We start from the raw sequence: 24028 nt of genomic DNA, 5'->3' as shown, positions 1-24028 counted from the left end.
TAGGCTACGTAAAGTACAAAGAATAAGAACTGAAGAGCACCATACAAATAATAATTTTAGCTACTTAATGCAATAAGAAATGCTAAAAATGGGCTCAGCATTAAAACTAGCTCAGTGGTTAGGACTGTTCCCTCATAGCAAGAAGGTCGCTGGTTTGAGTCCTGGCTGGGTCTATTGGCATTTCTGTGTGGAGTTCTTTGCGGCCGGAAGGGCATCCACTGTATAAAACATATGCTGGAATAATCGGCGGTTAATTCTACTGTGGCAACCCCTGATAAATAAGAGACTAATGAATGAATGTTAAACAGCTTGCCGTAACTTAATGATGGACGTAAAAGATGAACGTAATTTTTTTAAGTTGTGTATTTTGCTTCGACTTTGACTAGTTTAGTTAGTTTTATATTCTGCCATGAATGATTCTGAATGTTTCTCTTTTCCCCAACTATCCCAATAATCAATGTTAGTACGAATTAATGGGGACAGAGGTGAAAAAAAACAACCCTTAAAGCAAAATTTCTTTGGCCCAGCTTTGGCCCACACAATCAGCTTTTGCTTGGCCCACATGCTGCAGTAAATTACGGTGACTGGACCAAGTCTGGCTTCCAGACAAAGACAAAACACGGACCATATCTGGGCCAAATCTCAGCCAAGTCAATAACCCATAACTGAGCTTGAACTAAGCCAGATGTGTTTTTGTGTCATGACTGCAATGAAATGGATAAATGAATGAATCTTTGCGTTTTAGGTGTGCTAAAGGCGTGCTTTTTCTCAAAGCAACCTGAATGGTAGAATTGTTTTCCTTATTTGAAATGAATAAAAATGTATTTTAAATGTGGGTCAAGATGTAGGCCAACTTTGCTGTATGCTGTGTGCCTTGCAGATTTCAACTGCAGAGTCTGCATCCAGACCATAGACCTGATCCAGACTCTCAAAGTGTAAAACCCTGTTTAAGCACTAGATGGCACAATTTTTTCTTTCTGTAAAAATATATGTTATTTTTAACTCGAAAGAATGAAAGTAAATATGTGAAAAAGTAAAAAAAAAAAAAAAAAAACTATTTAAAAAGTAATAAAAAAGTAATAAATGCGAAAATAAGAAAGAAAAAGGGAAAATAAATAAATATAGCAGTAGACCTACATAAAAGTCTTTCCCAAGGACAAATTCCTTGTCTACAGCGACTTATGATGTTCAGCGGTGGAATTACACATGAAAACTTTCTCATGGCTACAAAATATGCTACATTTTGCCTTTTTTATTTGCATGATGTACAAAAATATTATATTATTATATTATACTATATATATATATATATATATATATATATATATATATATATATATATATATATATATATATATATATATATATATATATAATTTTTTTTAATTCCATAGCTTCCGAGAATTGTGTTAAATCATTTATTTAAATCATAAAAATGGATTAGTTATATGCATAAATATAATACTATATAAAATAATGTAATATAAAAATAACTCAATCAATTTTCGTTAATATCTAAAACATCTGAAATTCTTAAAAAATTCTTTAAAATAATATAAATATCTAAGTATCTCATGTATTTGTAAGATTTTGGTAAATTCGATTCCTAAGCGTACTTACAATTGCATACTGCATTAGAGTGTAAACCAGCTCTAAACTAGTAATCATCATATTATTTAAATATTTTATTATTTTGATTCTTTAGTTGGATATTTATTTTATTTTATTTTATTTTATTTTATTTTATTTTATTTTATTTTATTTTATTTTATTTTATTTTATTTTATTTTTATTTTATTTTTATTTACGTCTCGGCTGGTCTCTAACGCGCAATGATGAGCTCTCGCGAGATCTCCTTCGAGCAACGACTCCTGTGTCGGCGTTGCGCAGACGCAGTGCTGTTTTAAACATTTTCCACGGACTAGCCTCTATCGCTAATAAAGAAACAATGGCGACAGCGGCGACTGCAGCGGGCGGAACGGGCTCCGGAGGACCATCTGCCGGCCAAACGGGCGCCGGTTCCTCGATCGGACGTAAAAAAGACGGAGGGCCATCTTCCAAGTATTGGGAGAGCTCGGAAACGGTGTCCCAGTTGGAGACAGTTCGCTTGTGGATCGGGAAACATTATAAGAAGGTCTGCGGCTCATGAGGCGCCCGTTGAATGGGGGCGCGCGCATCACACAATAGCTACAAGAAGCGGCACGCGCGATTTCTTGTTGTTTATTCGCAATTATTGTCGGTTGTTTGACTGGGTCGAACCAGAGCAGTCGTGCAGATTGTGTTCAGCATCCGTACTGGCGTTTTAGTCGGCAAGTTTAGCTGTTGTGTTGTTTTAAGTGGCAGTGTTGTGGGTTGTTGAGTTAGCTCGCGCGCTAACGTTGCTGACTGAGATCTGCCATGATGAGGATATGTCTTAAAATCTGCTAAACTGCCGTGTTTATGTTAGTCTTATTTGTACTTACTTTATTAAAACTGAGTATTCCATTCGTTCTTAATGTATTTAGCACCACAATGTATCAGTTGTTTATGCAGAAGTTTGTTTGCTGAATCTTTAAAGGGATAGTTCATCCAATAATGAAAATTCTGACATCCTTTACTCACCTCTTGTTTCAAACCTTTATGATTTTCTCTCTTCAGTAAACCACGTAAGAAGATATTTCGAAGAATTCTAAAAACCTGTGACCATTGACTTCCATGCTATTTGCTTTTCCTACCATGAAAGTGAATGCTTACAGGTTCTTAAAAGTATCATCTTTTTTTGTTCAGCAGAAGACATTTACAAAGGTTTGGAACCAATTGAGCGTGAGTGAATATAAATTTTGGGCGAACTATCTCTTTAATATTGTTTTAACAGAAGTGCCATGGAACAGTGATTATGTAAATCTCATAAATATATAGCTGTGTATTTACCTGTGAAAGTATTTCATCTTGGTATTTACATGGTGCTTCAAGTTGTCAGAAATGACACGTTGTTCACTTAAATTCAAGTTTACTTGTAACTTATAGTGCTTCTTACAATTATCGTTCCAAAGTAGCTTCACAAAAGGCATTACAGTTAAAATCAGAATAGTTAATGAGTTGTGTAAACAGTTGGCAGTGTATAAACATGGTTAACCTGCAGTTATATGGTGACTTATTTTTTTTTACAAAATAAACAATATCTACATTAATAATAAGGATGATAATAATACATGTTCAATGAAGTGTACTTGTGTCTTAAGTCTTTGTTGTCCTTGAAGATCTCTGATGGTTGGCATCATCTCTTCAAGTCCTCACAGAATTGGCATCTCTTTTTATATGTCTTTGATCTGATCGAGTGGCACTCCACAATCTAGAAATAGAGAACAAAGAAAATAATTTGCATAGATGCTATTTATAATTTATTTGCTCAAGATATTACTGTAATGTGAAAGAATGCATTTGAAGAGTTCAATTTAACTGTCCTACAGTTATGTGATGCACTGTTTAAATGCTTTACTAAAAAGATTTACTATGGCATTATGTTTAGTTGAATTATTTAGTTTTGATGTGTCCCTAAAGCTAAAACATGCTTGTTTATTTAAGTCATAATTGTTCATTAGATCATTTAATTACTTCACTGTGTTATCCAAGAATTGCAGAAGCATGTATTGACTGGAGATAGTATGTTTTACATGTATTGTTACTTCCAGGTGTAATGATTTCACTGGAAAAGTCAAATGCTTTGTTTCTTAGTTGAATTGCTTGTGTTTAATAGGACTTGTTTTTTTCTGCAGCATGTCCAGACTGACTCTCCTACAAGCAAAACATTGGCTGCACTGGTGGTGCAGTTGCTGCAGTTTCAAGAGGATGCATTTGGACGTAGAGTCAGCAATCCTGCCCTCACCAAACTACCTGTAAGTCTGGATTTGCAGTATTGTTTTAGCTTTCAATAGCCGCTTTTCCACTATCGTGCTGAATCGTTCTTTGAACAGAACTGTTCCATTCCGTGCCAAACCGGGCCAGACAGCACGGATACGGTTTCATTTTCCACTGTCGTGCTGCGACAAAGCTCTTTAAAACATTACACAAAATGCATCAGTAGTTGCCTTGGTAACGCAATGTAAACGGCTCCCTTTGTTCAATTAAAGTTAAATAAGAGCCGAAACAAGTTTTTTTTTTCATAAAAGCAAAAGCAACCATGTGACTAAACACTGTTATGCCGCTCTATCAAATAGGGGTGCTAAATATAGGTACATGTGCACCCTTATTTATTTATATGTTGCGCAGCTTTGGCTAAATTTTATTTGGAGGGAAAATTACCAAAATGTAACGTGATGATTGAAAATAATTAGAGGGGAAATAAATATTTAAAATCTCTGAACATAACAGAAAAATAAAGAATGATAAGACAACAATAATAGTGCATTTGCATATAGTGGCAGAAATATAATTTTGGACAGGCCTTGTCAAAGTTGAGCGGGCACTTTCACTAATAAAAACACAGCACATAAATTATTTCATTTTTAACAATCAATTAAATTACACTGCGTTTTTATATCAAAAGTTGATAATGATATAAAATATACTACATTATGATGTTAAAATGTTTCAAGCAAAGTCTTTTGGACAGCCGACATTACAACACGCCGTCCTTCAGGTGGTCTCGCCGGAATTAACAAGCTGTCCTGGCTTTGAATTAAAAAGTGCAATTATTTCCTCGTTGTTAAAAGAGTCTGCAAGTTCGTGTTCCATGGATATAGTGATGTTGTTGTGGAATTTGGACATCGACGATGCTGAGCGTGACTTTTTTCGCTTTATTCGATGCGCAGCAGGAAAAAAAAGTCAGCAGCGCAAATCGCTGGCATCTCTCTCCCGGATCAGAGCGAGTTTTGTGCTGTGAAATACAGCGCTGCGTGCAATAAACTCACATTCAGGCAGGCGAAGTAGGTCTGTATTCAAGTCAATAAAATAATAACTTTAATGAATAAAATATCTTCGTAAGAATGTGATGAGTTATTCACTTCTCTGCCAGAGACTGCTCTATGGTTTTAAAACCTTTTTCAAACTGTATCGTTTAGACCTGGATCATTATTTTATATTAAATGTACTGTAGTTTATTGAGGATGTCTGATGACTAGCGCGCTTCTGCTGAGCCAGCTGTGGTAGCTTAGCAACCGAGTCGCGACGTCAACACACAGAATCTGTCAGCACAGTTCAGCACGGTTGTCTAACCGTGCCGAGAATTCCGGGACGAGAACGGTTTGTAATCGTGCCGCGCCGTTCCAGGCTCAGTGGAGAAACAACCGTAACCGTACCGAAGTGTTCTTAGAACGGTTTGGCACGATAGTGGAAAAGCAGCTAATAAGTGTTGTCATCTGTAGTATAATAATATTAGCTCCTTATCTTATAAAGCTTTCGCATTACAACCACTTCAAAACAAAGCAAGAGATGAACACAGACACAAATGCACAGTAATATCAATACCAAATTTCTCTTAAAGTGTAATTTTTAATTAATTCAATAACTTTAGGTAACAAAAGATGACTAGCTGTGTTTGCATGAAACAACAAAGAGTTAGATCACAGCACCCAAATGTTTGATGACTTGTTATTAAAGAATAACACAACTTGAAATATCACAACTAGGACTGTGCAATTAATCGCAATCACAAAAAAAATCGTGATTTAAGCGCATGCAATTTTTAATCTATTAATTTATTTAGATTTTTATACAGAATACGTTCTTGTGTGCATGATTTTAATGTTAACCAATCAGCTGACGCTGCGCACCACGCAAATACAGCTAAGCTGAGCTGGAGAAGGATGTTAACCAGCTCACTCCGCACACAACAAAGTTGAGTGTGAGGAAAGAACATAAAATATGGATGCAGGTCAGAATAAAAGTTATTTGGTTGCCAAAGAGAAATTCAACGTCAGTTGTTTGGGAGAATTTAAGATTCAGGAGAGACGATGTGTCACAGAGCAAGGTAATTTGTAAGACTTGTGAAACTATTATTCCGGCGAAACAGAGCAATCCTACAAATCTGTTCCAACACTTAAAACAGCGTCATAAAAAAACTGCATGATCAATGCATGTCGACAAACTCTATCGTAACAAATAAACGCACACATCAAAGCCAGCCCATACAGACTGAACAAGTATTCATTGGTTAAGCATTTGCAAGCGTTGTGCCTTATGAGAAAGGATCAAAACGGCACAAAGAAATGACAGAAGCAATCACCTATCATGTATGCAAAGATATGATGCCTGTGCACATCGTCAGTAAAGACCAATTCCGAAGACTAATACAAACACTTGACAAAAGATACTGCTGCCATCTCGCACTCATTTGACATGATCAGTTGACACGATATGTTGTCCAGCAGAACGATGGAGTCGTAAATGAGTTTAACTGTCAACTATATTAATGACAACTTTGAAATGAAAAGTCGATGTTTACAAACAGCATTCATCCCAGAAGATCACACTGAAGAAAACATTTCTGAAGGTTTAAAAGAAGCTTTAGCATTATGGGGACTTTGTGAAGAGCAACAAGTGACTATCACCTCATTTATTATATGTTGTCTGTTTTAAAGACAATTTTACTACAGTTTTGTTTATTTAACCTAATACTATGTTATTTCATTGTGAAATGTTTTGTTATGCACTTATTGTGCACTGAATACATTTAGAATGTGTGGATGTAGTTTGTTTGAAAACTCAAAAACAGTTGCCGCAATCGCAATAATCGTTGAAAAAATATCGCAGTTTGATTGTTTTGTCTATATTGCACAACCTTAGTCACAACTGACCAATCAGAATCAAGTGTTTCAGAGTGTTGTGTGATTAAACAAGACATCAGATATGGCACATTGAAAGTCAAACATTTTTGCTCAACAAATAAGTAATGAGGTTTATTTTTGCAAAAAAACATTTGAACTTTTAATCGATTCGGCTATTTTTCTTATTTATTGTCTCACAAATAGATTGGTGGTATGGATCATCAAAATGGATATGCTATATTTATTGTGGTATCTTCACATAAATATTGATCATCATTTATAGTATAATTTTAAATGACATGAGGGCAAGTATCTGGCAGTGTTTTCATTTTTACCCTTTAATGTGTTCTTGGTCACACTGTCTATAGCAGAACTTATTGGATGGCTGTTATAGAGCTATAATGCATACAAATTGTGCAATTTCTTTAATAAATGTATATAGTTATTGATTATGTATTTGTTGCTATCATTCAAGGCAAAGAGCTTTCTGGACTTCAAACCTGGAGGAGCCCTTTGCCACATTTTGGGATCTGCATACAAATTCAAAAGCGAGCAGGGCTGGTGAGTTGAACCTCAGGAAGGGTTGACTTGATTGTTGTCATGTTCACAAACCTAGTATGCTTAAAATTGCTTTGTCTGTATTTTCTCAGGAGGAGGTTTGATCTTCAGAACCCATCCAGAATGGATAGAAATGTGGAGATGTTCATGACTATTGAAAAGACTCTTGTTCAGGTAGAGATTCTTGTGCATGCGTCAAGTGGTGTGTTGATGCCTGTCAGGTTTGGTTCTCGGCTCTGCTTGCCCTGGTATTGGCATTTATTTTATGACTGTAAACAGTGCTATTCAAACCCTGGCTTGCAGACCAAGACCCCTGGAAATCTGGGGCTCATTCTGTTTCTAAAACTGAGATCAGTTGTATATCTTATTTTTGAATAGGACCAAAAGATTCAAAAGAGCCGAACTAACACCTTAATATATATAAAAACAAAAAAAAAGTTCTTTCATTTTTTTTTTTTATACACCTGGTCTACATAATTCTGAATATATTACATTCATGGTTTTCTACATGTTGTATTTTTCTTTTGTCCTGCAGAACAACTCTTTGACCAGACCTATTGTGTACATTGTGTCTGACGTTGAGCAGAAGCAAGCCAACAAGCTTAAAGACATCATTAAGAGACATCAGGTAAAAAAATTAATAAATGGTAATGATTGAAAAGGCTTTTTTGAATTCGTATGGTGTTTCTGATGTTTTACCTGTCTCATCTAGGGAACCATCACTGAAGACAAGTCAAAGGCCACTCATATTATTTATCCCTCCCCAACCCAGATGGAGGAAGGTTGGTTTTGGTTGTTATAGTATCTGAACTTGGTCATTTTTCTTCAGTCATTTATAATTGATGTTTTTCGTAAACTGAATTTGTAAATTCTGCTTTTCAGAGGAATGGCTGCGTCCTGTTATGCGCAAAGACAAGCAAGTGCTTGTTCACTGGGGATATTACCCTGACAGGTTTGTAGTACTGCAAAGCATAATAATGCTTTAGGTTTAAAAGAATAATTCACCCCAAAATAAAGTATTTAGCACGTTTCTTTGGTTAGTTTTATCCATGTTTTTGAGATGCATTAAAAATGCTTGATGAAAATTGCATGAGCTCAATTTTGTGCCTAAAACATATATTCTCAAATGCAATAAAAAAACTCAGAAGTAAGCTTTACAACCAGTGCGCCAGTTTTAATGCACACAAATGTAAATTTTGTTTTAAAATATCAAAGTCTTGCATCAAAAATAATCTGTTAAATTATCGTCTCACAACATTGTCCAAACATCAGACATCCTGCTATCATGCCACCTTTCTCATAAAAGAAACAGTTTTGGGATGAAAATTATGCTTGTGAGTTGTTGCAAATGCAAAATTCCAGTTTGTTAGTTTGTATAAAAACAAAGCTGTTGCCCGTACTGTTGACCATGATAAAGAAAAATAGTTTATTGACATTAAAGTTGACTTTTCTTCTTCTTGTAGTTACGATATATGGGTGTCAACAAGTGATGTGGATGCAGATGTTGAGGATCCTCCAAGTTCTGAGAAGCCATGGCGGGTAAGAGAACCTATAAATGCTTTGTTAGTCAGTAAAGTAGTTTAAACTCTCTTCAGATGCCTTACATTATGAAACGTATTAGCATTGTAAGTGATGCCACAAGGCTGATTTTTACTCGATGCATCCGCTAGTTCATTTTAGTGCGTGCGCGGTTGTGATGTCATCACGGTATATGCAGAGGTTGCCTGTGGGTGCGTGCTTCATGCTTTTGCTGGCGGAGCGCATGCAACTTTTTGAGACACCTAGCGTGTTTCATTTGAGTTGAATATGAATCACTTTAAAGGGATTTTGGTTTGCCTGTACAGACATCGTTATAATCATCCATGCATGATCATAGGGATAACCAAATGGGCAATAATTCCTGGCTAGAAATTGCAAGTTTTTGTAAAAAAGTTTTTGAAAAACTTGCGGGATGAGTTCGTTGAAGCCAAGAAGAGGGGCTGTGACAAAAGTGGGGACCCAGGTGGTTTTAATACACAATTACAGATGTTTTTTTTTTTTTCCACCATTCATAGTATTTACTCTGATGTATATATAACAATTTTGAGTTTAAAACTATTTGATAGTTACAAAACTAAAATGAAGCAACAAATTATTTATTTGATAGCTGGAGAAGAATATTTGAACCTATCAGTTTACAATATACTGATGCCCTGTTATTCTAGGTTTTATTGGTGATAATGGTCAGAAATGTTGGAGCATTATTGCCTTTTTAGCACATAATTAGAGCAGAGATGGGAAGTAACTAAGTACAAATACTTCGTTACTGTACTTAAGTAGATTTTTCTGGTATCAGTGCTTTATTCCACTACTTATTTTTTTCTTTTTACTTTTAATTCTTACATTTTTACAAAAAAGATCTGTGCTTTCTACTCCTTACATTTTTAAAACCACGGTCGTTACTTTCGTTTTCATGTGGTTGGTGGCGCGATCTATATTATTTCTTATCATTGCGTGATAATACAAGCGCCTTTTTGATGCAAGCAGTATATTTTTCCTCATTGCGCGCCTATGTACTACTGTGCACGGCTATTGTTCACCGTACGTGGGCTAGTTTATTAAGATTACTATGAGAAAGGCAAGTTTCATGAGGTGCATGCCCAGTCAGCAGAATTCTATTACGCAGCACCAGGTGAAAGTATAAATCAGCCTTCAGATAAAATTTTCCAGCGTTTTCTCAGTACATTCTGTGATCCCCTCAGGTGCATGCTAAATGGGTCATTGACACCGATGCTTTCAACGAGTGGATGAATGAGGAAGATTATGAAGTAGATGAGAACAAGAAGCCTGTGAGTTTCCGCCAGCGGATCTTCCCAGGGGAAGATGTGGTAAGAGACTCAAATACATGAGTGCTAAAAAAAATAGATATAGTAGATTTTTGTTGTGTTGTCAGGCCAGATGTGTGAGGTCCTGGCAGGGTTTGTTCTGTCATTCTCTGTGTGTGTCTGTCAATCATCCTCTACAGCTCTTCCTTGCTACCTCACCCTCACCCGCCCACCCACCCAAAAATCCCCTCAGCACCCCCTCCCCCCTTGTGTGTAAAACCGTTCCATTCTCTCATTCTCTCGCTCTTTCTCTCATCCTTCACCCCGCCGTGGTTCTGATCAGTCTTCCCGTACACCCGATCGTAAGGAACGCAAGTCCCTGGTTGCTGGCAAGAAGAGGAGACGCTCTCCATCTCCACCTAGCACCCCTGTGGAGTCACGCAAGAAGGGCAAGAAAGGGTAATGATCATGCTGGAGTCACCTAAATGTGCAAATATGAAATTGCTATAACTTAAAAATAAGTGAAAATATACAGTACTGTGCAAAAGTCTTAGGCCCCCAGGTAAATTAGATATTTTAGTTAGGGTATGATGGCATTATATATTGCTTCTCATTCTTTTTATTAAAATACACCCAAAAAATAGACAAATGGGGGAAAGAAGTTAGAGAAAGATGGAAGACTGAATGAAAAATAGCATTCTGTAGAGTTTCTGTCTTGGTTGGATCTGCATTTCTGCCAGAGCTGTTGTCAGTAATGCCTGAATTGGCATTGTGAATGCTGAAAAGTGCAGACAGGTTTTAATTTCAGGTTGTCATGTAATTCCTAAATAGAAAGCACATCATTTGTAATAGTTTTATTTTTCAGCATGATAACGATCCCAAATTAAATCATATTTGGAGAAAAAAAACAGCTGATAAACAAAGACAGTCATGAAATGGCACTATAGACCCGAATGTTATATACAGTATGTGTAGGCAGTGTGAGATTCAGATAGGACATTCTAAATCTAAAGAAGAACTCTTAAAACACTGAAAGATGCTTTATTAAATAGCACATCATTTTAGAAGACACAGCAAACAAGTTAAAAGAGCTAAAGAGGTCACATTAAACTGACTTTTTATGCTAGTCTTGATTCCAAAAGTAATTTTGTTTTGAATATATTGTCTATATACATAAACGTATATAAAAAAAATTGTATTTCTGCTTAAAACTGTAATTTATTCATTTTGAATCTTATTCATTGTAACAATATGAAAATCTTTTCTGAAACATTTAACTATTGCATCCCTGCTTAATAAAAGCAATTTCATAAACAAAAAGTTTAGTTCACAATTTAGGCTGCAGCGTGGTATAATTTGTGAATTTTTGTCTAAAAGGAATCCTGGATCTCAGTGGAGGCGGCGTGGACAACCAATTGATGATGAGCAGGATGAAGATTCAACAAAGGACCTTGAAGATCCCTCTCCTGTGCCGGGAATGGAGGAAGTTACATTGCCAAAAAATGGTCAGAGCTCTTGATTTGTGACTCCACAACACTTAAGACAGTTTTACACTCTGTGGAACAGTCTCTTTGGTTCACTTTCCATTTGCTCGGTTTGCTTTTTCACTGCGGTTTAGCACAAAGTGCATGGGGTTATAGACATGCTTGTAGTTGTGCCATGACTTGTCATCATTCCTACTTTGCTACTTGGTTAATAACAGTGAATTAAGCATTTTCATTTGCATGCAACTCTCATTTAAAATGATGGCTATTTATTTAATTCTAGTAGGTTTGTGTCACAATGTTTTGATGTTTGATAATTATTTACTATTGTCTAGGAGCTAGTGACTTCTCTCTAACCAATCACTGATCTGCAGTGTTTACACATTATGTTTTAGAATAGGTAATAGTCAATTGCAACCTTAACTAGTGTGTTACCAAAAAGAGACACAACCCTAAAGTCATCTATACCATGCAGTGCAAAAGCACTATTTACCTTGGATTACCTAAAGTGCCATTTACACTAGTGTGTTCTCATTTTAAAACACGTTTTATGCTCCAGCCCACAAAAGTGTTTTGAAAATGCAGAAGACCCCGTTTTAGTTCTGGCTTTCATTGTTGGCAGACTGATGTGGACTTTTGAAAATGGAGGCACAGCTATCCACAGTTTCTGTCTGACTCGTCTCAACGTGTCCAGTGTTTTCCAACCAGGTTCCTGGAGGCACACCAACAGTACATAATTTAGATGTCTCTCTCATCTCACTATTCATTTCAGGTTTTGGTGGCTCTTTTAATGATGTGATGAGTTGATTCAGGTGTGTTTGGTTGGGAAAAGTTTGAAAATGTGGACTGCTGGTGTGCCTTTAAGAACAGGGTTGGGAAACACCGTTCTAGACTATTAGCTGTCATTCCCTGATTTGACCATTACATGAATGATATATTACCTACATATGTCAGCAAGATGTGTGTATGGCTAGTTAGAAAACAATATTGGAAGAAAATGACTTTTTTTAATAAATAATTTTATTTTGTGATTAATAATTAAAATTTCACAAGATGACTTAAGTAACTATTTGAAAATAATGCATCATTTATTGATTGATTGGGATGAGTTTGTAGGGAAGTGCATCTGCATGAAATTTACAAAACTATCCAGAAATATACAAAATAAAAATCTAATTAAAGCACATTTGTATTAATTAGTTAGTCAATGAATTAATTAAGACTATTGCAGGTTTGCACATTGCATTATCGATGCTGGAGGATTAGGGATACACTGATACCATTTTTTGGAACCGATCCAGATACCAAAATTCTGAGTATCTAATGATAAAGATCTGATCCCGATACTGTCATTTTTAAATGGATTTTTTAAAGCATAAAACAGTTTCTATAGTTCTGGTTATAAACTCAAGTAATATATCTTCTTTAGTAAAAATGACAGACCCATCTAATTAAAAACATGTTGCTTGCTGTAAACTAGGCTACATTATTTGAGCATTCGTTATGACAGATTTTTCTTTGAAACCTGTAATGGGCTACCACTATTGACTAGTTATTAGTTTGTAAAATAACCAGCCTTTCAGCAAGCCTGATATTTTCCTGCAGCTTTGACACAGACTAAACTGTCTGAGGCCAGTTTTAGTTAATAAACATTGCCTTTTCTGTTAATGACAATCCATATTGTGCCAGTCAGTTTCACTTTTATTGATTGAATCAACTACTTTGACCACATTGAGCCAGGCTTGACAAACTTCGCAGCACTGAAAGTAAAACTTAGTAAGAAGGATGAGAGAACAGATACTCATTGTGAGAATAATTTTACAGAGCGTCGCACGTCACGTCTGCGCAGCCGGTGTGTGAATGAAGCACTTGATGCATCACTGAGACACAGCGCACAGCCCTTCGGTATCTGTGGACACTTCCAAACCAGCGCACAGCCCTACGGTATCTGTGGACACTTCCAAACCAGCTTGTACCAGCTGGCTGATACCCGATCCTACAAAAATATGCGGTATCAAAGCAATATCCGATCCAAATATCTGGATTGGTGCATCCCCAGAAACAATATATTGTGTGGACATAGTATGGACAGATCAGATCAGTAAAAATGCCAGTATGGATGAGAATCGTTTTCATTTCGTCCTGTTTGCTCTAGCACTAGTGTAAACGCATCTTCCCTGTTCAGTATCATACTTGGTAAATCTCTTCGGTTAAAATAAACCTTAAAGACCTAAACTATCATTTTGTTTCCCTTATTTTAAAGCACCTGTTTTAAAACTCCTGTTTGCTTGGAAATTCAGTGCATGGCTAAAATAGGCTCTTTGCTATTACAGGCTGCAGCCCTACTTTCATTGTCCTACTTTACACTGAAAGCTTTTACATTTTTATTGCATTGGACTCGTGTCTGTCTGATACATCGTCTGCTCTGCTTGACATCGTCTGTCTTTCTGCCTGCAGTCAATCAGAAAAAGGACAGCGAGAACACACCAGTGAAGGGTGGAATTCACAATGATTTAGGTGAGTGTTCAGTCTTTATTTTTTTTTTCGGATATTAATACATTATACATTTTCAATGGCATGTTAATGATATATTAAATTTTCTTTGCTGGTTTAGATGACCAGGAAGATGACTCTGTGACATCTGGTGGCAAGGTAGTCTTTTTTATCTTTAGTAAATTTGAGAAGTCCTACCATTTCTATATTTATTGCACAGCATTTTGTCTTAAGTTGGCTTAAATACTAGACACTTGCATCTAAAAATAAGTATTTATTGTGTTCATATTGAATTACACAACCTTTATGGTGTTATTGAGATTTGAAACAGAAAGTCAGGAACAGGTTTGGTGATATTGGTAAGACAAGGGGAGGGTTATGGTGTAAGGGATGGATCAACAGTTTAGTTCTAGATATAATAATTATAGAAATTTGCAGTGAAGTGCAAATACTTCATTGAACATGTACACAATGACATCACTGATATACTATATAAGTGCAGGTTAACTATGCTTATAGGTTGTTTGAAGTCACGTGGTTCTGGTGATGTGCGAAATTCAGATGGAGGGTAGGAAGTAAAAAAACTGAACAGGAGACATAGAGGAAAGTCCAAATTTGTGCCATTTTATACCACATTTATAGGAGATATAAATAGAAAATAACCACATATGTTGGGCATGATCCTTATGTCATAAAGAGGGCAGAGTTTTCTTCTGAACTTAAAAATATTTGGCTGTCATCAAGGTGGTAGCTACTGAAAGCTTTTACATGAAAAAATACTATAGTCTTTTGAAGCATACTATAGACACTTACTTGAGTTGTTGTTATATTGTTGCTGTGGTCAATAGTATTAAACATTATCTAGTAGGCTTCAGCTTTCTATGCAATAATGATCACAATGCACCACAGTTTAAACTAACGTTACAGTATTTATTACAGTCTAGCAGTTTACTATACTACATTCTGTTGTATTCCTTAACAAATGTTTGTATACATTTTAAGCTTTACTGTGTGGTTCAAAGTGTTTTTATAAATTACTATAGTTTTTCCCCCTCATCTAGATAAGATTATATCTTCCAGACTTCACGAAATAACAGATAAAACCACACAAAACTGTGGACGCATAGTCTACATTAGTATTTATTTATATTTATAAGGGGAAAAGTGCTTTACAATAATAACCGTCTAGTTTTACTTGTAGGGGTTGCATTTCTTTTTTGTTTGGTCGATAAACTTACTGTTAACAAACATTTACTGCTGCTGCGCATCTTTGTTCACGTTAAAGTTGTTTATTCTGTCAAACCGCCGATTTCATTGCAGCGATCACATGGCAGGGTGCGTTATTTATTTTCTTCTGGATTTTGTATACGTGTGGTGGTGTTTGTATCTGATTTTTATATAACACATTAACATATTTATACGCATAGCTATGCCTGTATATAATCTTAATTGGTGCTGTCAAATTAATTATCCCTTTCAAAATAAAATGTAAATAACGATGTACTGAAAAAATCTTTCATATTACATGCCGTCTTTTCTTCTGTTTCTCCCCAAAGTTTTTGCTCATAAAGTGAATTCTGTAAAAGCTGTTTGGCATTTCTCATTGTAACTGATTTAAACAATTATAAACCACATGAAACAGAAACATTTTGATGTTCTGATAGCAATTCCTATACAGAAGAATCACTTCCTGGCCTCCATTTGAATTCCGTGAGTTATCAATGATGTCATGTGTAAACAACCTACACTCTCAAAAAGGGCTTTTGCTGCATGTTTAAACTACTTGTTTAAAAAAAGTTGAAATGACAATTCTTATGTTTTCTTATACAATAATGTGCACCTTTTGTAAAGCTATTTTGAAACAATAGTTATTGTGAAAAGCGCTATGCAAATAAACTCAAATTGAAATCACTTCTAGAAGCAGTTACATACAGATCATTTTTAAAATATTTGTACAATGTGAAAACGTGTATTTTATATAAGTGTATTATACCAAATGGTTAATTTAAATGAAAATACATAGTAATTAATTCTACTTTATATAAAGTGGGTAAAATGTAAACTATAAAATTTATATTTTCAATAAAAAATGTCTTTAGTGCCCAACTATTCACAGTGAGTCAAACTGTTGTGAAAGGATGTTTATAAACTGTAATTGATAGGAGGATGATGAACAGAGCAAAGCAGAGGTCAATCGTCTGATCGACTCTGAGGACAACGTGACTGAGCAAACCCATCACATCATCATCCCCAGCTATGCTGCCTGGTTTGACTATAACAGGTATTGAATCTGTCCTTCCATGTGCTGTAATGATATTATTATAAATTGTATACAAGTCTAATATCTTGGGGGTGTATTTTGCAGCATTTTCGATTTAAGCACATTTTTGATCGCTTGAAATGTAGACTGATTTTGTGTGTGACTAGCTGGGAGAAGTTGGGGTTAGACCTGGCAGAAATTCATACTAGGCTAAATATACAATCACTTGCAATCCATAAAAGAATCTCTGGATTACTGCATGCCACCTTACAGTATGAACTGTTGCATGCTGTGGTGAAGCAGCTTCTCATAGGATAAGGACGTACAGTCTCATGAATAACTTTGAGACAGAAACCAAATTAGCAATAAACATTAATGAATTCCAGCTTTTTTTGTCTGTGATGTGTAATCTGGTTTAGTCTCATGCAGGCACGTGCACACATAGGGCTCAACCTGTGCAGTGCACATGCCCTTTTTAGTCTTGGATAGAAAGTGCCCTTCAGTAGGCGCGCGACAACACAGTTGATCAGAACGCGCGCGACAACACAGCTGTTTAGAACCCGCTCTTCAAAAAAATTTATCCTGCACATGCCCTTTGAACGGTTTCTGCACGGGCCTGGTCTCATGAGACTTTGACCCTTCGTAAACATATTTTTTACCTTTTAAAATAAGAATAATTAGACCTCATAAAATAAAAACCAATCCTATTCGTTTGCAGTGAGATTTAGAGAGCTTTAAACAATTAGCAATGTTGTTCCATAACCAAAAAACTGAATTTAAAAATGTGTAAAATTAACCTCATTTCTCAATTTATTGGACTCCAGAGAAACTCCAGGGATTGTATGAGTGCTTAAAAATGTAATTGTGTTGCTTTCTTAATTTATCGTAATAAATAAATAATCAAAATTCACTATTCGAAAAAAATAGTGCCTGTAACATGTGCCACCCTTTTATTTTACTCTGCCCTAAGCAGTGGGAGAAGACAAAATGAATGGAGATTACCGCTTTATAAGTAAACAATGACTTAAATTAAACTAAATGTACATTTGAGAAGAAAGATAGATGACATTTATGATTTAACTGACTTTTTGATGTAATTCACTAAAGTTTAAAATAGTTATTTAAATGGTAAATTACAGTTGGCATTTGAGAAAATGCCATTAAAATTTTTTTCTTGGAATTCTATACAACAGAATACTGTAACAAATGGCATCTGATATAATGTGACAAAGTATGTATATTTATATAAATATATAATTTGCACATCTTGGAAGGTGCTTAAAGTGTTTAAATTTAACTCTGGAAAAGGTGTAAGAATTCTGAAACTCCCACATGCATTATCTATTAGTTTTATGCATTGTGCAATTGAATTGAGTCATAAAGTTTAATGCATATTAAATGTCCTTTTTTCCAGTATACATGAAATTGAGAGACGTGCCCTGCCAGAGTTCTTCAATGGCAAAAACAAATCGAAGACTCCGGAGATGTACGTTCAACCTTGTACTTCTGTCATGTAGACTAGACTTTTATATAAGATCAACATGCATCATCATGCTGTGTTTCTTTGTGGTTCTTTAGTTCATGTTTGTTTTGCTGTCTAAATTGCCTTTTCTCTTATTTGTAGTTATCTTGCCTATCGTAACTTCATGATTGACACTTACCGGCTGAATCCTCAGGAGTACCTGACCTCAACCTCCTGCAGGAGGAACCTCACTGGAGATGTCTGTGCGGTCATGAGGTCAGAATTCTCATTTAAATATCTGACTTTATTATAATAATATACAGAGAGTGGGTTCAGTTGGACTTTCAATTTTAGTTGGTGTGGCTATTTCAAGTATGAAAAGACATCAGTAATTTAATGTTGCATTTCCGTCAAGCCATTAAAAGTCCATAGCAAATCAAAAGTTGCTGATGTGGCAATGTGCAAACCATATTTAGCTCAGTGTTGGATATATTAAATAACAAAATCTAAAAATCGGTTTTAATGTTATTTTTTTTACCCTCTCATTGAATTATTAAGTTGTCTATATTAGCACATTCATTGTTGCATATATGTATATCTACATTTGTTTAATAGTTTTAGATTTTTCATTAGTTTTAGCTTTTTTTTTTCAAATTAATTTAGCTTTAATTTCTTTTAGAGATAGATTTACTAGTTTTTATTAGTTTTTATATTTTGAAATTGCTTAGTTTTAGTTTAGTATTTATTAGTTTCGCTGTTCTATTTATTAAGTTATTATTTTTTTTTTTTTGTAAATTAGGATAATTGTTAGGTGCAAGATTCAAAATCATGAGAGCATAATTGAAAACTCAAACAAGAATAGGCTACATTTTGACACAAGAACCCTACCATCTACCCATTCTCAATAGCCCACAAGATAGCAGCTTGAAGTAAAATATGTGTGCAATGCTGCTTCTGAGGGTAAATGCACAGTAGTGATGGGTGGTCAGTCTTCCCAGACACAGCAGGCTGTCATGTACTGTTTGTGTTCGATTCACCATCTGATAAATCACCCATGTGAGTTATAATTGGTTCAGCTTCTCAAATATAATCTGTGTACTGTTCTAATAACTGAATAACTCTATGTAATGGTTTATTTAAAGTTAGAAAGGGGTATCAGGCATGTTAAAACGCAAGTTGTTTGTGGGTAAGTGCTTAACGTTACTGAAGACTCAAATCATTTCAAATGATTCAGTTTGATTTGGTGAATTAGTTCAAACGGTTTACTTAGATCCGGTTAAAAAAAATTTAGCAGATAGATTTACTTCTAAAAGGCTTACAGTATTTATTAAATACATTTACAAAGACGAAATTGAAGAACTTTTCTGCTATAATTTTAGTTAGTTTGTTTATACACAATGCAGTTTCAGTTATCGAAATGTTTCTCAATTCTAGTTTTTGTTTTTTTTAATTTGTTTTGGTTAACTATAATAACCTTGCGTTGATCTTGCCATGAAATAGCCATAAGTTGCTGTGACAATAAACAAACAAATAGCTTAAAAAAAAAACTAAACATTTCCATTATATGTTCATATTCATAGTTACTTGACTCATTAGTATTTAATGTATAATTGAACAAATTTGTCATAAATTATTGTACTTTTAAACAAACTGGAATTTAGTGTGAATATAAAAAAATAAACTTTGAATTAAATGTTTGTTTACAAGTTCATTTAAACTTGGAATTTGAACAAATAATTGGAATTTACCATAAATGGTAATGTTTGACAAACATTTGACAAACTTTTAAAACTGTGCCTGATCTATACCTTAATGAAATAGAGATGAGATAGGATTTTATCTGAATCTTGAGCTTATGAATCAAATTGTAAATTGTCAATACGGAGCCCTATTGTGCATTTACATCGGGTTGTTTTTTTTTCTCCCAGAGTGCATGCCTTCTTGGAGCAGTGGGGACTGGTGAACTACCAGGTGGACGCGGAGAGCAGACCTCTCCCTATGGGCCCTCCACCAACCTCACATTTCAACGTTCTGGCTGATACTCCCTCTGGCCTGGTGCCGCTGCACCACCGTCCCCCACAGGTGAGACTGGGGTCACTTCCTTTTTAATTCCCAGAAGGCACAAGGCTTTCTTTTGAATCTGCTACAACAAATTCTATGCTGTTCCTGCCAGGTTCCCCCTGCTCAGCAGATGCTGAACTTCCCAGAAAAGGGCAAAGACAAGCCAACCGACCTGCAGAACTTTGGCCTCCGTACAGATATTTACTCCAAAAAGAATCTCAAGGCAAGTCGCAATCCCTGTGCCTTCTGCCAAACCCAATACTGCTCGCTCTTCTGTCTTTTATAGTTCCTTGATGTGATTATGTGGAACATTTGTTTCAGGACTCTGCTGTTTCTTCCTTTAGTTCGGTTTGTTTAGGCATATAGATGTAGTTTTAATGTTCAATTGCACAGGAGTTGGTTCGAGATGAAAAATTGTTAGATTCAATTAACTAAATTGTAATTCCTAAACAGAAACAAATGTTGTGCAACAAGCAGCAGTGTCTAATACCGCTTTTCCAACAGCATGAACCAGGTGCTAGTTCAGAGCTAGAGCTAGAGGCTCTTGCAGTTTCCGGACATCTGGCGAGCCTTTTATGAACTGCTTTGCTTTTCGATAGGCTAGAGAGCCACCTTAAAGCATTGGTTTAAAGTCAGTGAAATACAATTGCAGAAGTCGCAGATATATACATACCATCAATGTTGCATTACCATTTATTTCAATGGATTTGCAGATTTATGTCAACATGTAAACACAGCGAATCCGACGTGTTCGAGGAGTGTGCTGTATTTTGTAGAGAGAGTGATAGTGCGTTTCATCAAGAAATAATAAATGTTCATGCATGTTTTATTTGAGTAGACTGAGATAACAAGTGATAATAACGTTTGGTATCGTGTTCTGCTGCGGTTAAAAAAATGGTGGTTATTGTTTGTCCTGTGGATCACCGTAGCTCTGCCCTCATCCTCTGAACAAGCAATATTTGTTTCTAGCCTAACGATGGTTTGATGCCACTTTAGAATCACTTTGCCTGGTTCGGAGCTTTAGCTGTTGCAACAAAGAACCGATTTTGGACTTGCAGTATGATTCTCAGAGTAAGCACAATAGTTATGGCAAACAGAGTCTCCTCTTATGGGAAGTGCTTTGTATCTCTAGGCATGTATGCCTAGATAAAGCCATAAATAAGCCCATGGAGTCATTTTATCAATCCATCTAGACCAGGCGTGGGCAAACTCGGTCCTGGAGGGCCGGTGTCCTGCACAGTTTAGCTCCAACCCTAATCAAACACACCTGCTTATAGATTTTTTGTGATCTTAAAGACACTGATTAGCATGTTCAGGTGTGTTTGACTAGTGTTGGAACAAAACTCTGCAGGGACACCGGCCCTCGAGAATCAAGTTTGCCCGTCCCTGATCTAGACGGATAATGCAGAGGCATGTGCAATCTGACCAATATCAGGACCATTGTGGGGGGAGAGTTACTTTTGAAAGTAATGCATTAAAATAACGAGTTACTCCCCAAAAAAGTAACTAGTTGCTTTACTTAATTTATATGGAAAGTACTGTTACATTACATGGAGTTACTTTTGCATTACTTTTTTTTTACCTCTCTAAGGCTTTATCTCTTTTAAAACTTTAGTTTTTTTTTTTTCTTTTTTGATAGAGAAGCTCTGCAAATAACACACTTTATAACCTTCATTTACCTTAAAGAAACTACCTTAAAAATAATAATAATAATTTAGGATAAAGTTATCTTCTGAGAACTTACTGATTTTTAATATTGTCATGAATTCCAAATATTGACATTTAAAGTTTATTTTAAAGCACAATCTAAAAACCCCTTACTCTTTTGCTTTACAGGGTAAAGGAGCTGCAGGTGGCAGAGACTGGACAGAACAAGAAACATTGCTTCTGTTAGAGGTAAGATCAGACTCAACACTTCTTTCACACACTTTTTCATTTTCTTGATATTAATATATATTTTTAAACTGCTTGATACAGGCTTTGGAAATGTACAAGGATGACTGGAATAAAGTTTCTGAGCATGTGGGCAGTCGTACACAAGATGAGTGCATCTTGCACTTCCTGCGGTTGCCCATAGAGGATCAGTACCTGGAGAGCTCTGACGCTTCGCTAGGCCCTCTGGCTTACCAGCCGATCCCATTCAGTCAATCAGGGAATCCAGTTATGAGCACGGTTGCGTTCCTCGCCTCTGTTGTGGATCCGCGTGTGGCCGCGGCTGCTGCCAAAGCTGCTCTGGGTATGTCCAGTTTGTCCAATATACATCTTTTAAAGTACACATGAAGTCAAAGCAAACCATATTGATTTTGTTAGCTCACATTGCTGGTTTTGTTGTGAGTAATTCATCTGCGCATTTCATTATGATAAAAAGGTTTGTCTGTGTAATCTAAAATTTAAATCTGAGAATGCACTTACTGTTTGATTTTAGTTAAATTGTCAGATTACATCTGTGTGAGGTATTAATAGTGGCTAGCATACCTAACCACACCCCTCCAACTGTCAGTTTTAACAACCATCATAAATTGTGAGGAGGAGGTGATGTCTGTTGGGTTGTAATGACTCTCCCGAGACCCTTTTACTGATCTTTCTGAATGAAATACCTGCTTTACTACATCCAATTAGCTTGCAGTACAAAAAACAAGTCACACCTACTGTTGGCACATTTAATTAGTTTGTCTGGAAACTGCATCGCAATACAAAAATAAATGGTTGCAACTACAGGTTCATGTGGACTTTAATGATGTGTCTCTACCTTTATTTTAAGAATATATTTCTCTTTATGGATTATAGATGAGTTCTCCCGTGTGCGTGAGGAGGTTCCTGCAGAGCTAGTGGAGGCTCATGTGAAGAAGGTGCAAGAAGCCGCACGCAGCACAGGGAAAGTAGACCCTGCATTTGGCTTGGAGAGCAGTGGCATTGCTGGCACAGCTCCTGAAGAACCCGAGAAGACGGGTAAGAACTTTTATACCAATTCATTAACTGCTCTGATTGGATTGGAGATTTCCATCTTGCCTACACAACGGACTTTACTTCAGCTTTGATGTAAATGCTTGGTGTATGCATACTGACGAATACAGTCGTCAGTGCATGAAATTTGCACTACGCTCTCTGTACTCATGGCCTAGCACAGTGGTTCCCAACCTTTTTAGTCAAGGATGCATTGGGTTCTGCTAGTGCAGGTCTTGAGATCAGATGAACAATCAAAATGTTGAGGTATTCAGCAAAAAATAAATAAAGTTAAGTAAGAATAGTGACTAAGAGGTGCAATGTATAATTATTTCTTGTCAATTAAACATCATGAAAGTACAGTGGCCCAAAGAGCTTAACATGCTGCAATTTAAGAAAACACATGCATTTATGAAAAACATTAGCAAATTGAGAAAGCATCTCCATTCGATAACACACGTGCTGCAAATCCTTACAAAGCAAACTAGTTGTTTTTAAAAACAGACCGGGGGTTTTTAACCTTTTAGGACACATGACCCCCCCCCCCCCCTCCCACCCCCAAAAAAAAATAAACATTTAAGCTAATTTCACTTGTGCCTAGCCAAGTTTGCAGAGCCTTGATGGTGTGGTTGAGTCGAACATAGAGTACGTATATGTAGAACACCAATACTTTAATAGATTTTAATACAATTAAGACAATAAGAGTCTAGCGTGTAAACAGCAATTTTTGATGACCTTAATCAGACTTCAAAATTAAACTAAACAGAAATAGAATTAACGTGGAGTATGCATATATTAGTGGCATTATGGAAGTAAACATCGCAGTCAAACTATTACTGTCATGTAGGACTTTTTGCACATTTTGCGTCAAGATCCACATACATAGATGTCAGTAAAGGACTGCAGACACGCACATCGCAAAATGCGGAAGTTTTCTTTTCTGTCCATTTGGTGTGCGGTTTTAAATTCCATTGAAACAACACTTCTCCATCAGTCCTTACTCCTTATTTGCATCTAGTACACCAGTTTGTCACGGGGGCATAAATGAAATGTTCATGAGTGAAAGTGGAACTGGCGAACTAAAGTCACCCAAAATTACTGGAATCTCTGCAGGAAACGTGGATACCCTGGTGATGCAACATTTAAAAAGCACTTCACGTAAACACCTTGATTATATTATTGTCTATTAAGACAAATAACTAGATTACTGATGTCCATGT

At 36.0% G+C, this 24028-nt stretch overlaps 1 protein-coding gene and 1 long non-coding RNA gene across 7 annotated transcripts in view; one reads left to right on the top strand and one right to left on the bottom strand.

Annotated features, from left to right (window-relative positions):
* Window positions 1-24028, bottom strand: part of LOC147840401 (uncharacterized) — a 615523-nt gene that overhangs the window by 393597 nt on the left and 197898 nt on the right. The gene's annotated exons all lie outside the window — the stretch shown is intronic.
* The window catches only part of smarcc1a (SWI/SNF related BAF chromatin remodeling complex subunit C1a), a 34325-nt gene continuing 12227 nt past the window's right edge, over window positions 1931-24028 (top strand). For 2 of the 6 annotated variants that reach the window (XR_015511909.1, XM_087287687.1), the window contains exons 1-21: window positions 1931-2134; window positions 3756-3875; window positions 7219-7304; window positions 7394-7475; window positions 7837-7929; window positions 8014-8083; window positions 8184-8253; window positions 8765-8840; window positions 10043-10168; window positions 10449-10564; window positions 11483-11610; window positions 14047-14106; window positions 14204-14241; window positions 16245-16363; window positions 17757-17828; window positions 17967-18080; window positions 19733-19886; window positions 19978-20088; window positions 21702-21761; window positions 21843-22101; window positions 22653-22814. Coding sequence is in view for 2 of the 6 variants with exons in the window: in XM_087287687.1 (XP_087143813.1) it covers window positions 1949-2134; window positions 3756-3875; window positions 7219-7304; window positions 7394-7475; window positions 7837-7929; window positions 8014-8083; window positions 8184-8253; window positions 8765-8840; window positions 10043-10168; window positions 10449-10564; window positions 11483-11610; window positions 14047-14106; window positions 14204-14241; window positions 16245-16363; window positions 17757-17828; window positions 17967-18080; window positions 19733-19886; window positions 19978-20088; window positions 21702-21761; window positions 21843-22101; window positions 22653-22814 (2302 nt within the window). In the remaining 4 variants the exon portion in view is untranslated. Of the gene's footprint in view, window positions 2135-3755; window positions 3876-7218; window positions 7305-7393; window positions 7476-7836; window positions 7930-8013; window positions 8084-8183; window positions 8254-8764; window positions 8841-10042; window positions 10169-10448; window positions 10565-11482; window positions 11611-14046; window positions 14107-14203; window positions 14242-16244; window positions 16364-17756; window positions 17829-17966; window positions 18081-19732; window positions 19887-19977; window positions 21006-21317; window positions 21762-21842; window positions 22102-22652; window positions 23083-24028 lie in introns of those variants that run through there. The other 4 variants (XR_015511910.1, XR_015511912.1, XM_087287688.1 and 1 more) reach the window with 4 other exon arrangements.

Source organism: Danio rerio, chromosome 16, assembly GCF_052040795.2.
Source record: "Danio rerio strain M-AB ecotype USA chromosome 16, GRCz13ab, whole genome shotgun sequence".
NCBI classification, from domain to species: domain Eukaryota; kingdom Metazoa; phylum Chordata; class Actinopteri; order Cypriniformes; family Danionidae; genus Danio; species Danio rerio.
The sequence above is the reverse complement of the archived record's forward strand: the minus strand, read 5'-3'. Positions and strand labels throughout refer to the sequence as shown.